The sequence below is a fragment of the Cornus florida genome, unplaced genomic scaffold (assembly GCF_030987335.1).
Source record: "Cornus florida cultivar Cherokee Brave unplaced genomic scaffold, ASM3098733v1 CherokeeBrave_3.0.0_Hap2_Chr01, whole genome shotgun sequence".
Taxonomy (NCBI): domain Eukaryota; kingdom Viridiplantae; phylum Streptophyta; class Magnoliopsida; order Cornales; family Cornaceae; genus Cornus; species Cornus florida.
The window spans coordinates 120,346,658-120,363,590 of NW_026775571.1; the positions used below are offsets into that span (position 1 = coordinate 120,346,658).

The window sequence follows — 16,933 nt, forward strand, 5'->3', positions numbered from 1 at the left end:
ACGTGGTCTTGGAGTATATGGCAGATGTGACATATCCCTTCATTTATATGGCGCGAAAAAATTGTGTATAATACTTGGATGAGGTGATTTGCATTTTCTTTCAATGGCCAATAATCAAGTCCATCAAACCTAAGTTTTGAAAAATCAAAGAGATCAATTGAAAAATGAATGACTTTTTATTTACCCGTATACATTATTCTTTACCTTAAATATAACGAATTAATATCTACTGAAAATAAAAGACTACAGAAAAATTTAATTCTTGATTGTGAATTGCAAATAATTTTCATATTATGTTTGAAAGTATATAATCCTTTTTTTTTTTTTTTTTTTTTTTTAAAGAAAGTATATAATCTACTGCTTAAAGTTGATACTGAAATATCTTTACTTGACTGTTTAAATTAAAAAAAAAAAAAAATTCAAAGTCCAACGAGATCAAATATTCATGATAAAAATGGCGATCCCGTACATGGGAACAAAACCCATTGGCCTACATCATAGTTTGCTGGACTGGGCCAACTGGCCCACTAAATAGTGGGGAAAGCAGAGCCACTCACCTAAAGCGACTGGGCCAGTAATCAACGGACGATGTTCTTGCCAGCAATGCGTAATACGCGCCAAAAGAACATACGAGAATCCTCTCCTCTTATCTTTTACAGTCTCACTGTCCCTTCCCTCTTTCTGCGTCTCTTTTTTTCTTTTTTTTGGTGTTTCCTCTCTCCATCCATGAAAATGTATTCCTCTCGCAAAATTCGCTTCTTCTCAACCTCCTCCAGCACCGTCACGTATACATTCCAAAATGACCACTCTGCCCCTCAAACCAAAACCAACAAGACCACCGAAATCCCCATCATCGATTCCTCCACCGAATCCCCAGCCATCCCCATCACCGTCCACCTGTCCACTTCTCAATCCCAATCCTCCGCCTCCGCCGCCGCCGCCGTGAAGATACAGTCCGCCTACCGCTCCTACATAGTCCGCGCACTCGTGAAGAAGATCTCAGCAGTCAATTCGGAAGCCAACCGCTTGGAACGGCTCCTCCAGCGGCAGGAAACGGTGGACGCCATCAGAGGCGACGATCGGGAGAGGATGAGGATGAACGAGGCCTTGATGGGGCTGTTGCTGAGGCTGGATTCGGTGCCGGGGGTTGATCAGACGGTGAGGGAGCTGAGGCGGCATGTGAGCCATCGGATCGTGGGGTTGCAGGAGATCTTGGACGCCGTATCGGACGCCAAGGTGGAGGACTGGGATGGGTTGATGAGGAATTGGGACGACGTGGTGGCGGAGATTGAGAATGATGTTTGTCGAGAGAGAGGTGGACACGAAATGGAGAGGTTTTGTGCTGAGAATTTAGGGTTTAGGTGCTTGCAGAGGTTTTTGCGTGAGCTGTGATTCTGTATACGGAGGTTAATATGATAAATATTAATAATGGCATTTCATACAAATCCTCCGTGGACTTGTAGTGTACATATTGATATTATCTCATACCTAAGTGATGGATGTAGTATTCATTCAAGTGTGCTTGTTCCCCTCTTCGTTCGTTTTTATTTTTTTTATTTTTTTGCAATCTTCCTTTGTTTTTATAACAGATGCATTTATCTGAAAAGTGCTTAAATATGTCCCCCTCCAAAATTACGATTTTTATATTGATTTGTGAGTAACCAATACAGGTCAGTTCATATTTTTCTAAGCAGTAATTTTTTTATTTTTTTGTCCTGAAGGTTAAGTAATATATTAGGTTAATTACGGAAAAAAAAAATTATATATTGGGTTAAATCACAATATCCTCAAACGTGCATAAAATTCTCAATAAAATTCAAAATTTTTATAAACTAACAAAATTTATCAGGTTATTCCAAAATCGTAATGGGATTATGAAATGTTAAATTTGAACTTATTATTTAATATTAAATCTAAAAACTATAATTATTAATTTAAAATTACAAAAATACCCTAAAGTACTTACAAAAATATCTAAAGTACTTGCAAAAATATTATTTAAAAACTATTAAATCAAACTTAACTTTCAATGTGTTTGGGAATAGGACATGGGTATTTTTGTAATTTTACAATAATAATTATAATTTTTATTTTAATATTACATAATAAAGTCAAATTTGACATTTCATAACTCATTTAACGTGTTGTTACATATATGTTGGTAACTTGATAAGTTTTATTAATTAAAGAGATTTTTTAATTTTACAAAAAGTTTTATGCATGATTTTAACCACTATATATTTATCTAAAATTTACCGTGGTGGGCCATAAGCCATGACCCATGATCAAAAAAGTTCGGCTAGTTAGTAGCCCATTACAATTTAAAAAGAGCAAAGTTGCCAGCAATTAAACGCATTATTTTGGATGAAAAGGAGTCCACTGATAGGGCTGCAAGTTGGGTTGGCCTAATCTAGCCCAGCCCTAACCCAACCTCAACCCGAATCGAGTTGGGTTGGGCCAACTCGAATTGTAATTAATATAGATTGTGGTCATAACTCGGATCGAATATTGTTGGACGGATTAAGTCGGGTTAACGGGTTGAGTTTTTTTTTTTTTTTTATATATAATTTTTTTTCCCAGAAATTTATATATATTATACAATATATATGTATATTATATATATTTGATTATATTATTATTAAAAATATATATATAATCAAATTAACAAGGCAAGTCGTGGGGATTAAAAGAAAAAAAATGCAATCTTTATGCTAAGAATTGGGAAAATAAAACAATTCTCAAAATGTTCAATCAGCTAGGTATCATTAATGTACAGTAAAACACTATTAAGAAAATGCATATGCAAATTACATCCAAACACGGCTCCATTGGAAAATACCTGAGCGGCGAAGATGGCCGAAGTGGTCTTTGCCAGAACCACCTTTCCCTAAAAATGTCACCAATTTTGTGGATTTCTAATGTGTAGGAGAGGCATCGGTCTCTGATGAAGCGACCATGGTCAAAGGTCGAGCACTACTTCGATTTGTTCTGGTACGCATTCGAATCATGAAACTGAAATTTGGGTTTGGTGGGTTGATTGAAGAAGAAGATGACGATAGGAGGAGTGTTAGAGCGTTGGAAACCATCTCTTGACAGTCACTAGCGAGTGAAACAACAAGGATATTAACACATCCCAACCCAATTTACACTATTTAATAAATTGAACAAATTGGAATGCATCTAACCATCTGCATTAACCTCCTTCAACCACAACATCATCCTACATCAGAATACCTGTTTAATAGTTTACAAATCTAACACAAAATATAAGCCTATTATGCAAATTCTGACAACTAGAACATTAACAACAAGTTACACTATTAAATTCTACTATAATATTTACATCTTAAACAAAAGACGTTACATTGTTCTTTTCCCCATTTCCACTCTAAAATCTAGACCTGGCAGTAGCGACCCAACCTTGTACCTGAAAATATAGAAATGGAAAGAGTGAGCTTTAAGCCCAATGAATGCAACACTATTACATCAGAGTAATATAAACAAATATTATCTGATAATTTCAATTTAACTTTATAATATATAACTTCCAGCTTTACAGGTATTTAAAATATAGTACTTTCATTCTAGGCCAGAGTATGGACCTTATTTTAATATAGTACTCTCTTTCTTGGTCAGAGTATGGACCTTATTTAATGTAGTACTCTCCTTCCAGGCCAGAGTATGGACTTTATATAATATATTACTCTCTTTTCAGACCAGAGTATGGACCTTATATCACATAAATAACTTCAATACTTCAATTTAACATTTCAAGTGTAAAACTTCCAGTGAGTACACTCACCTTAACTATTCCCCAATTTATTCATTTATCCTTTGGTATGGTAGAAGTTGTCTGCTCCTTCTCTTTGCCTGAATAATAATATAATCACACCATATTCATTTCTAAAAAAATATAAATAATAATTATCACATTTCTATAAATCTTAATTCCACACACAATTCTAGTGGAAATTCTAACAATAACAATTACATTAATTTCACTTCAATAATCACATCAACTAACCAGTAGTTAAACTTAGATAATATAGCACTTGAATCAAGTAAAATAAATCATATAGAAATAATTTATGTAAAATCCATTAACCCGATTGCTCATTAAAACACCAGATTATGAGCTTTCAACATAAAAATATATATATGATTTACCTTTAGTATTGGCTACCAGAATTTTCAGAAAGAATTCCATCCCTTTCCTTCTAAATTTTCTTCTTCTTCCTTATTTTCTTTCCTTTAACCCCTTTTCCTACTTCGGTCCAAAGAGCTCCTTAAAGGAACTTTGTGACGTGTCAAGAGTGTGAGAAATATTGGTTTGTGCTGATAGCATCTACCTATTTAATCGTGGCTTTCTCTTTTCTTTTTTTTTTCTTTTTAACTTACAAAGATAAGTATGATGATTCAAGCGGTCCAATCAGAAAACTTTCAACACGAATCTATGTTTATATATGTATATGTGCTATGTGTGTGAGTCAGTAATTTGAATACTACTCACCTGTATATGCATACATACTAGAAAGCTTTTTCTCAAATAATCTTTACCCAAATAATAACTAATATGGTTATCTTTTGGTCCCGCCAACTTTCCAATCTCAATCCTCAGTTAATACAAAATACCATTTATATGAAAGGCCACCAGCATGTTCTAAAGCACACAATACACCCACGACATCATCAAACATGCATTTTAGTACACATATCCACTTCATATATTTTAATTATCCTATTTCTTCCATTAGTTACCACAAACTGTATCAACTTTTTAATTGATACCAGACACATGAATATAACAATATATGAAATTACTTCTAGGTACCATGTACCATGCATTTGTGAACAATTCTCATACTTTTAATTAATTGTTTACAAAAAAAATGAAATTTCTTATTTTGTTTTCCAACGCAATTAAATATAAGTATTTAAGCTCAAACAAATATTAACAGGCTCATAATAATAATTAAAGAGCTAATAAAATTCAGGATATGACAAATATATATATATATATATATATATATATATATATGTATTGATATATAAGCATTTTATATAAGCAAAAATGTTGTAGCGAATAAAGAAAGGAAATAGATGATAGATGAGTAATTGCTTGGATTGGGTCCTATGATCGGTAAGGTTTCTTTTTTGGGGACAAATAATCCCGGATCGGAGGCGGCGGAGGGTGAGCGACGCCGGCGACGGCGGCAGAGAAAGAGAGAGAGGAGAGAGAAAGGAGAAAAAAATAATAATAATAATTTTGGGTTGGGTTCGGGTTGAGCCCGAGCCCAACCCGAATATGTCTGGGTTTTGACAAAACCCAACCCGAGCATAAACCCAATTTGTGAATTGTATGTCCAAATTTCAAAATTTACGGGTTGGGGTTGGGCTGGACTGGGTTAGCCCGCCCAAATTGCAGCCTTATCCACTGATAGGAGGCAAAGAAGCCCAAAGAGCGAGCCCACTGCACTCATGTTATGCAGTGTGTTTTTGCATTTATGTTGAAACACTTGTTTAGTTTGTAATTATAGAAATAATTTTTTATTCTCAAAAAATTAAAAATAGAAATTTGTACAAAAAATTCTGTTTAGTTCAATTTTTTAAAAACTCAGTTATAAAAAGGTCTATATTCACATAACAGTTCTCTATTTTTTAAATTTAAAAATTTTGTTAGACATTTGACTTAAAAAATGAGGGATTTTTTTTTTTTTTTTATTTTAATTTTGGAAGTTTTTTAAGGCCTTTTGTGATTTTTTTCAAAAGTTCAGTGGGCCACTTTCAAAATTATCAAAATTTGTGAATGAAAAGTACGAATAATAGAAAATTCTAGTGACGTGGCTCCGCCACTGGAACCATGTTTTAAGAGTAAAGAGGATATAGGTACAAGTGGAGGCATGTGTTTATGTAACCTTACAAAAAAAACTACAAAAAATAGTGTGCACTTAACCTTTTCCCAAAAAAAAAAGGGATAATTACATATAAATGGAGTCAAAGTTTCATATTTACTTAGAGACTGAGTCAAAGTTTCATATTTCTCTAAAATGGATTGCTGAGGTGGCACATGATTTTTTACTGTTTAGAAAATTATGGTGCCTAAAATGCCCTTCCCTAACAAAAAAGTAGTACCTTCAGTTCAAAAAAGTAGTACCTTCGGAAAAAAAGTAGTACCTTCGCGGGTGTTTAAAAAATATGGTACCTGGACGCCAAAAAGTAGTATCTTCAGTTCAAAAAAGTAGTACCTTTGAAGAAAAAGTAGTACCTTCGCGGAAGGGTATTTTAGGCACCACAATTTCTAAACAGTAAAAAACCATGTGCCACCTCAGCAATCCATTTTAGAGAAATATGGAATTTTGACTCAGCCTCTAAGTAAATATGAAACTTTGACTCCATTTATATGTAATTTTCCCAAAAAAAAACCTACAAAACTAGGATGGAGGCCTTGTTTGATATTTACAAAAATTTTACTTTCAGATCATACTGCTTTAATTAAAAAATTAGCTGCTTAATAATTTTGAAATTTTGCTGTTCACTAAAAATATGTATCATAATGTATTTGTTTTTTTATTTTTTATTTCACCGACTTCTCCTCACAAGTTTTCCATTTATTCAGTGACAGATCGAGTGACTTAATCTCTCTAGTCATGAGAATAGCACTGGGCAGTTAAAACTAGCAAACTGTTTGAGAAGTATAAAGAGAGTGTTGAACCAGAACACACACGCATTACACACACAGAGTCATGTTCTCCATGGGTCCAACAGTTTTGCTCTTGGCATCATTGAGCTATTGCTATATGTTTGTCACAAAGATTCCAAAGGGCATGTTCAGAGTGTTCTCCCTCATTCCTGTCTTCTACTTCTTCTCCACCCTACCTTGGTATTTCTCATTGGCCGTCCTCAGAGGAGTCTCAGCTTTCTTTATCACATGGATTACTTCTTTCAAGCTCATCCTCTTCTGCTTCAATCGAGGCCCTCTCGTCACAGGTACAAAATACATAGATTTTGTAGCATTATCTATCTTTCCACTCAAAATAATAGATGCTAAACCCGCCTCTTCAAATCCATACCCAAATTTAGTAAAATTGTTTGTATTAGCACTATTAGTACCAATGGTACTAGTACTAGATAATGGAAAAGAAAATTACCCTACTCAATCCATCTTATTTCTGTATGCAACATCTATATTTTTAGGGTTTTACATACTGTTTTTTATGGGGTATGAGGTGGTGACACTTTTCAACCAGCCATATCTGGCTACATCTTTACAAGATTTTTGGGGGAGAAGGTGGAACAGGATGTCATCAAACATTTTGAGACTGACTGTCTATGTACCTACGCGAGAAACCCTAACGGGGATCGTCGGAGTCGGACCGGCAAAGGTGGTGGCATTGATCACCACGCTTGTGGTGTCCGGTGTCATGCACGAGGTTGTATTCTACTACATAACCTGTGGAATGAGACCCACGTGGGAGGTCACGTGGTTTTTCGTGTTGCATGGGTTGTGCATGGTGTTTGAGTCCGTGTTTCGGGCCATGGGTTGGAGTCTTCCGTTCCACGGAGTGATTGCGGTGCCACTGACGGTGGGGTTCGCGGTGATTACTGGTTACTGGTTGCTTGTTTTGCCAGTTTGGAGGAGTGGACAGAGTAGATGCATGTGACATTGTGGAAGAACCATTAATTACGATATCGAATAATGAGATCGTGTGTTTTGCACATGAAGGGATAAATGTTCTTCTTTTTTTTTTGAATGAAGGGATGAATGTTTTTTTATTGAATTTTGTTATGAAATTTTGATTATTAATCAGATAGATATGTTTCCTAACTTTTAGTACACATTATCGGCCACTGTACAAACCTAATAAATTGATTGGAGTTAACACATATATAGCTTTCCACATCGGCCAAATTTTGTTACTATTACACAGTTGAAGGGGACGTTGGGTGTTGGGTTCAATGGGGTCTCGATGAAGGAATGCGGTTAATTTCTTATGTAACCCGTACGCGTGAAATATTAACAGCACAGACATGCAAAATGCACCTGGTGGAAGGAACCAACCACTCCTGGTAATGGCACGTTTGGTTATATGTTTGGCCTATGCACAAGTTTTGTGTGACTTGGTGAACAACTATTGTTATTTTTGTTATAATTTGTTTGATTCTTTCTATCATTTTAAACCTGTACAGCTAGACTGACTGAGTAGTTATTGTCATTTTGAACGCAAACAATAGTGACAAAAAAATTTAAAGCACGTGTATCAGCAGGTGCAAGTTTGCATTCTAGTGTCTGCCATCTTGAATCCATAATTTTAAGATACAAATATATAGGGTGCACAAACGAATCGTAAAACCGTGAGAATTGAACTAAATCGTGAGTTTTGGTTTCGGTTTTGATCTCGATTCTTAATTTCAAAATTGTGGGTGTACGGTTCCGGTTTCGGTTGTTGGGAAACGTGCTAATTTTAAAAACTTTTCGAGGGATTTTAATTCATAAATCTTGATTCATTACATAGAGACAAGTTTTATGCAAAAATAAAATATGATGTATCATTCAATTAAAAGATTGAATACTTACATCAAGGTTTGAGTAAACCTTAGATCTCTCCTCTAAAGTGAATGTTCTCACTTATTATAGATCCCTTTTGCTAGACACCTTTTCCATGGATCTCCATTTTCTTGGTAATGGTCTTGCCTTAAGAATCACTCATAAGTCTCTATGAATGACCTTGAAAAACTAAGCTTGTGGGAGCCTCCATTAAATGAGAACACTAACCCTAATTTTCTAGAGAGAAAAAATTTATTCTTTTTTCCTTCTCATAAAAATCACCCCTAAAATATACATAGGCCATGTATATTTATAGGCAACATAAAAATAAAGAAAAGAAAACAACAAATCCTTCTCAATCTCTAATTCATATGTCTCAAATCTAATATGATTCCAATATCAAGTTGGGCTATGAGTGAGAATCCATTAGGTCTATTATTTTATTGGCTATAATGAATTAATAATTGGCCCGGTCCATGGACTCAATTCAATTAATTCATAAATTAATTTCTACTCCACTAAAAGAAATTAATTGAACTCCAATTAAATAATAAATAACCTCTAAGTCAATATTGCACTTTGACCCCTCTATGCATAATTAGTTATCGGATAAATAAAGTCATAAATCCGACTACTTAATTAATTTATTTATTTTGGTACCATTGATTATTTCTGGCTCGATCACAATAAAACATTTGTTTGACAAAAATAATAATTTAATAAATAAATATATAATAAATTATTTTGTCTAAAACCATACGAAGGCCTTCGAATTTACTTTGTGATTAACCACAATCAATACAAAATAAATACACGTAGCAATGATGCAAATATTGAAAATATAACCCTCTAACTATTCCCAAAGTGTAGGTCTAAGGATTCCGAAAAATCCGCCGAACAAATCAAAGTAATTATTAATTAATAAAAGAGTCTATAATTTTCTCATGTTTAAGAGTCAAATGCCATGACGATGATAGGGAGCAATTGCATACGACGGCTCTCGCAATATATCTCAACTTAACGCGGATCCAGTTCAAGTCTTAATTAATTATGAGTCCATCCATAATTACTGACTATGAACCATTTATGCTTCCTATTTATATTCATGTATTGATCGCCATCACATACATATATAAATATCTCTTGTAATCAAGTGGACACTATCAATTCTATAATGAATCGAAATATAATACATTGAATTCACCAATTGTATAAAACATAAATATTTCAGAAACGTCAGGAACATATGTCACTTTAATCCAAACAGGAATTTGCTATGTCAGGGCATATAAATCCTAACAGCTCCCACTTGCCCTCATAGTCAATTCAAATTGCACCTAACTCCAATGTTATCCAGATGTTGATCAAAATTATTGATCAATGACACCTTTGATAATGAATCAACAAAGTTGTATTCCAATACAATGTTCTAGTTACAAGTACATTTTCTTGCCGGACAATATCATGTAGAACATGATACTTCCTCTCAGTGTATCTTGTTCCTCTATAGAACCTTGGGTCATTGTTTTGGACTACTTCTGCACTATTGTCGCAACATAGCTCAATAGGCAGGCTAGTATACTCCACAACCTCTAAATCAGTGATATCAAACCAATAGGTTTCCTTTACCGCCTTTAAGGCTGCAATGTATTCCACCTGCAGGTTTGAGTCAGCAGTTGAAATCTGCTTAACAATCTATCAACTGATTTCCATTCCATTAAGTGAACATACACTAAGTCATGAACCTCATAGTATCTACTTCTGATTGAAAATCAGAACTAGCATACCTAACTAGGGCCATATCATCACATCCATAAATGAGTATGATATCCTTGGTCCTCCTTAGGTACTTAATGATATTTTTCACAACAGACCAGTTATCAAGTCCAGTATTGGACTGATCTCTACTGACTATCCCTACTATGTAGCGGATGTCCTGTTTGGTATAGACCATGGCATATATGAGACTCTCATATGCCGAAGCATATTGTTCCAGTCTCATTTGCTCAATTTCCTTTGATAGTCTTGAAAAACTACTTACTAGAGAGAGCCATCCATATCAATAAAGCAAGAACTCATTCTTTGAGTTATGCATACCAAACCTGGTCAAAACTTTATCAATGCAGGATTATTAAGATAAGCCTAATTTCCTTTTAATCTGATCTTGCAAAAGCTTGATCCTAGGGATATAACTTATATCTTGAAAATCATTCATTTAAAAGTAATTGAACAACTACCTCTTTATTGATGACAAAACTTCCACATCATTCTAAATGAGTAGGATGTCAACAATATATATATAGAATTAGAAAAATAATGACATTCCCTTGTACACTTATGATTTATTCACTAAGAAATCTTCTGATATCCTTTTGTAGATTAACTTGCCTTCTATAGGTATCACCCTACTAGAAAGTTCTATAAGATCCCAGATTTATTTAGTATACATAGATTCCAACTCTGATTTCATAGTAACTCGCCAAAACGATTTGTATCCATATCGATTCACGCTTCCGTGTAGCTTACTGGGTCCAACTCATGTTTAACAGGGATGTCCATAATGGTCTCACCTAAAAACATGATTTTGTCGGATTGGATGATAATCCTCCCACTACCTCAATGTACCGATGCAGGAATCTGTGTACTAGATGATGCTGACGCATCAATAGGGAATTCATATATTATTCTCAATCTCTATAATAAGTGTGTTCATATATGGTACATCTAGTACTCTTACCATATTCTCTAACACTATGCTACTAGATATGTGATTCATAATATGATTCTCCTATAGATAAACAGTGAGTGTAAATAATCAACTTTTATCATTGAGATCATAAAATAATCCGTCCTAGTGACATTTTAGAGTAGCTATCAAATCTATCATGCATATGATCTGTTTCCAACTTACTTGTCCATATCAAGCGCATATGTGCAAGACTACCCCATATGTGCATGTGATTCAAACTAAGATTTAGTCAAAAACACAGCTCAACGGTATCCTTGAGATAGACTAAGATGGAATGCAGTTCATAATACGCATCGATGTCATTAACGTAAACTCTTAAATGAAAGAGATAATGTGGCATAACTGATCATAGATCTAATCATATTAAGTGGAATTCTGTTATTCCTATTTGACACCTAAATTAATTTAGCGTCAATTGCGAAAAACTGGTACACAACACCCTCATTGACCATATAATCTTTGCACTATCCCAAGAAATACTCAAATACTCGATCAGATCGAAGTGTCTTGATAAGTTTACCTAATCTGTGCTCCACATCAATCTTGACCCTCTCGGAATATACCAAAAGTATAAGACTTGTGTCGCAATAGGTAAATTTATCCAAAACGTGACTAATCTTGATTGGATGTTCATAAGACCACACGTGTCCGTGTGTACCGACTCCAATTGTTCTTTATGTCTATTTCATTTGGCTGATTAAGCCCTTAGAGTTATCTATCCTTCAAAACAGGATTCACAAGTTTGGTTTAGGCTCCTCTGCCTCACTAGGCAATAAATCTTCTTTGACCAATCTTTGAATCTCAATTTGATTGATTACAACCCAAAAATAGACACCAAAAAATACAATGAGTCAGGAATAACAAATTTTCTCTTAACATTCAATCTAGAGATGCAACATTAATTTCTACATCTTGCAAATCTTAAGAGTTTGTGATTATAGTATATTAACCATCTTTCAATGCACTAGAAGCAATCGCATATCTATTCAATTTTATAAAACCAATTTTACAAAATAACGATCCAGTTTTTATAAACCACAAGTGAAACAAAAATTAGATAGTGTCTAACCTCTGTACATAAAGATAATTCTCTAATACTAATATCATCATACTCTCTAATTTCAGATGTAATACTCCCACTGACTTAGCTACAACCTTGACATCAGGTCAAGTACAAATATATTCCATATCATCGAGGCTTCTGGATTCCTGAAATCCTTGCAATGAATTGCAAACATGTTTAGTGGCTCCAGAATCTATTCATCAGGAATTAATAGATACAACCACATAACATGGCTCAATGATTAAATATATATTTTCCTATGCCACGTCATTGCTTAGACAGTTTGTCCTTTAGTGTCTTAGTTAGCGACAAAAGAAACAGTTTTCTTTGCCCTCAATATACACTGCCTTATTCCCTTTAACCTTTTGGATACCCATGTTTTGTGCTAGCCTAGTCCTATTATCATCCTTCTGCTTTACTTTGCCCTTCCACTTGGGCCTAGAAGAAGATGGTATAGACTAGGTTAGATTGATAGGAATACTTATACTATTTGATTATCCTTTCATTTGTTACCAATTCTATTAGAATATTAGCGAGTATGGACTCAAACTGATTCCTTATTTAGTTCACTCTAAAAGAGTCGAACGAGTTTGGTAATAAGGCAATAATCATGTCAACTTAAAACTTACCACCCAAGTCAGCCCTATTGATCTCCAGTTAATTTTTTAAATAATAAATAATCATTTTTAAAATACAATTTCATACTAGAGTTCCTTAGGCTATCTTGATGCTATTCAAGTCTGACATAGTACTTTGGCATACTCTCTATCTAATCTCACCAAAACATCTTATTGACATTTAACATGATGCTTGAAGAAAATAAAATAATGTAAATGTTAGTTTTAGAGCGTATTCGAGGTAAACTCTAGAATATTGCACCAAGTCATCTCATTTGCCTTATTTCACTTATTCAAAGCATTAATGTTCTCTTGGGTATCTTAAAGTAAAAGGATTAGGTTTAGGAGTAGTAAATACATTTGTACCCTTACGTTGTGAATAAAATATCTAAGTTCATTTATCAGTCAATATTAATGAGGTCCAGTTACATTGAATATGTAAGCAAGCAGATAAATTGGATTAGACATAATTAATCTGAATATAAATACATTCATACAATACGCAAGGTGAATTATTAATACTGTCATGCATATTTAAAATTAAAATGAGTTTGTTAACCACGTAATATAATAAATCTCAATTGAACAAGAGATCATTATCATTATTGGTGAACAATCCCTTTTAATTAATACGGGGTCCCTCAACTCTGTAGCATAATAAATCAACCAATCAATATGTCAATAACTTATCCTGTTGGAGGAGTTCATTATTACTATTGTTGAGATTCATCTACTGTTAGGTGAGCACTTCCATTAAAATAGTATGTGGGTCCCTTAACCACTGCATGCAAAATCGGATAACCAATACACCAATAACTTATTCGGTTGGCGAAGTTCATTATTGTTATTGGCGGGCAAATCCCATCATCTCCATATCTCTTAAGACAATGCCTTGTCTATCTATATGAAATGATTCCCGATTATGTTTAGCTTTTCTAAAATCACCTAGTGTAGACCACTCCGTTGTGGAGCTAACACTATTGATTTTAGATTGAGTGTATAACATTATTAATATTCTAATGAAAAATAAAACATTAAAGATATTGTCATTATAATCTAGACTCTTTAAATCATGCGTAGGGCCTTATTTTTAAAGATTTAATTACAATGAAAATTTAATATTATTATTTTCATGAGACAACCATTCTTGTAATATTAAAACTCTTCAAATCATGCGTGGGGCCTTATTTTTGAAGATCTAATTACAATGGTTTTAATAATGAAGGCCATGGGGTAATGTATAAAAATCCCCGCTCCCACTCAATTTTTAATCATTCATAATTAGGGTTTTGAATTTATTTATTTACATGATATAATGCATGCAAAACGTCTTGATTTTAATCCAATTAAATTTAGAAAATATTTGGACTTTAAACGATTCGCTAATATTTAATTTGAAGCACACTTTAAAAATAATTTACAAAAATAATTTTGCGTTTCCCAATAGGTGCCTTCAAATTAATTAGTAATCAAATCCAATTAATTTTTATAACTTAATTAATATAACTCAAGCCATTTAAATAAATATCATGGATCCAATGCATGAATAATAATTAATTAACAATTATATATTCCATGCATTTCATACATCGCATAAATAAATAAATGACAGATAAAGCAAATAAAATGGCCAATGGAATTAGCTTTTAACATTTAACTACTCTAAGTATGCGGGAAGATCATCCATCGGCTTGCAAACACCCACATAAGGCTGGTACGTATCGGGAGAAGCAAAACGGCGGTCCGAATGCGCTCGAATGGTTTTACACGCACCAACATGCGCTTACCACGCGCCTTTCAACCTCTTCACGCGCCTGGACGCGTCTCTAGAGGACTCCAGCGCGTGCCACGCGCCTGCACGCGCTGGGAGAATGCTGAAGCGCGTGCCACGCCCTCCCACGCCCGGGCACGCGCGTGTGCGAATTGCCAGCGCGTTCCACGCGCTGGCACGCGCCATGCGCGCTGATGTGGTTCCCGCGCGTGCATGGCACGCGCCTTGCTACTGCTGGTGCATGGGGCAACTTCCAGCCGTGCTCCACTGGATCTTTGCCTCGCTGAACTTTGATCCGACGGTTGCTGATGCGCGCTTATGTATACCGCACCACACCGGATCATCCGTCCACCTTCCGGAGCTGTCCCTTGTCGCTGGCCATACTCCAGTCGCCGGAAAATCGCCGAAAAATTGCAGAAAAATTCCCAGAAAATTAAATTAAGCCTCAAAAAATTCCAGAAAAATTCCAAAAAAAATCAGAAAATTCCAGAAAATTACTGAAGCATAATTTAATCCTTTCGGACCCTCTTGAAGCTTCATAGCATCCTTTGATGAATATTACATGACTTTAAAAATATTTACAATTTGAAATACAATGAAAAAAATTAAATTATATCATTGAACTTTCAAACGGCTAAATCAAAGCCTTAATTACAGTCATCCAAAGATAAAATTACATTCAATTAACCTATAAACTTCATCCATGACCCAAACACACATCATCATCCATTCACAATTATACATACATCATCATGTATCAATATATTAAATCATACATCAATATATATATATAATTTGGATCTATGATGATGATTTTGATAAAAACATGATCTCTAGTAATGAATCAAACCATGCTCTGATACCACTGTTGGGAAACGTGCTAATTTTAAAAACTTTTCGAGGGATTTTAATTCATAAATCTTGATTCATTACATAGAGACAAGTTTTATGCAAAAATAAAATATGATGTATCATTCAATTAAAAGATTGAATACTTACATTAAGGTTTGAGTAAACCTAGATCTCTCCTCCAAAGTGAATGTTCTCACTTATTGTAGATCCCTTTTGCTATACACCTTTTCCATGGATCTCCATCTTCTTGGTAATGGTCTTGCCTTTAGGAATCACTCATAAGTCTCTATGAATGACCTTGAAAAACTAGGCTTGTGGGAGCTTCCATTAGATGAGAACACTAACCCTAATTTTCTAGAGAGAGAAAATTTATTCCTTTTTCCTTCTCATAAAAATGACCCCTAAAATATACATAGGCCATGTATATTTATAGGCAACATAAAAATAAAGAAAAGGAAACAACAAATCCTTCTCAATCTCTAATTCATATGTCTTAAATCTAATCTGATTCCAATATCAAGTTGGGCTATGAGTGAGAATCCATTAGGTCTATTATTTTATTGGCTACAATGAATTAATAATTGGCCCGGTCCATGGACCCAATTCAATTAATTCATAAATTAATTTCTACTCCACTGAAAGAAATTAATTGAACTCCAATTAAATAATAAATAACCTCTAAGTCAATATTGCACTTTGACCGCTCTATGCATAATTAGTTATCGGATAAATAAAGCCATCAATCCGACTACTTAATTAATATATTTATTTTGGTACCATTGATTATTTCTGACTCGATCACAATAAAACATTTGTTTGACAAAAATAATAATTTAATAAATAAATATATAATAAATCATTTTGTCTAAAACCATACGGAGGCCTTCGAGTTTACTTTGTGATCAACCACAATCAATACAAAATAAATACAAGTAGTGATGATGCAAATATTGAAAATATAACCCTCTAACTATTAATCACATAACTACCCAAAGTGTCGGTCTAATGATCCCGAAGAATCCGCCGAACAAATCAAAGTAATTATTAATTAATAAAAGAGTCTATAATTTTCTCATGTTTAAGAGTCAAATGCCATGACGATGATAGGGAGCAATTGCATACGACGGCTCTCGCAATATATCTCAACTTAACGCGGATCCAGTTCAAATCTTAATTAATTATGAGTCCATCCATAATTACCGACTATGAACCATTTATGATTACTATTTATATTCATGTATTGATCGCCATCACATACATATATAAATATCTCTTGTAATCAAGTGGACACTATCAATTCTATAATGAATCAAAATATAATACATTGAATTCACCA

At 34.1% G+C, this 16,933-nt stretch overlaps 2 protein-coding genes across 2 annotated transcripts; both read left to right on the forward strand.

The window, feature by feature from the left end:
• Window positions 1-642: 642 nt before the first annotated feature.
• On the forward strand, window positions 643-1,598 carry LOC132267623 (BAG family molecular chaperone regulator 5, mitochondrial). Its single transcript, XM_059768757.1, has one exon. It carries the CDS (start codon window positions 727-729, stop codon window positions 1,390-1,392), a length of 666 nt encoding a protein of 221 aa, XP_059624740.1. The 5' UTR covers window positions 643-726; the 3' UTR covers window positions 1,393-1,598.
• Window positions 1,599-6,752: 5,154 nt separating this feature from the next.
• Window positions 6,753-7,938, forward strand: LOC132282236 (probable long-chain-alcohol O-fatty-acyltransferase 4). Its single transcript, XM_059783847.1, has 2 exons — window positions 6,753-7,062; window positions 7,207-7,938. Exons 1-2 carry the CDS (start codon window positions 6,753-6,755, stop codon window positions 7,659-7,661), a joined length of 765 nt encoding a protein of 254 aa, XP_059639830.1. The 3' UTR covers window positions 7,662-7,938.
• The last annotated feature ends 8,995 nt before the right edge of the window (window positions 7,939-16,933 follow it).

What these genes read in the sequence shown, in the direction of transcription:
- LOC132267623 (XM_059768757.1), top strand. Translation starts at nt 727, where the DNA reads ATGAAAATGTATTCCTCTCGCAAAATTCGCTTCTTCTCAACCTCCTCC.
- LOC132282236 (XM_059783847.1), top strand. Translation starts at nt 6,753, where the DNA reads ATGGGTCCAACAGTTTTGCTCTTGGCATCATTGAGCTATTGCTATATG. An exon ending in TGCTAAACCCGCCTCTTCAA is followed by an intron (nt 7,063 to 7,206) that starts ATCCATACCCAA and finishes GGTTTTACATAC; the next exon opens with TGTTTTTTATGGGGTATGAG.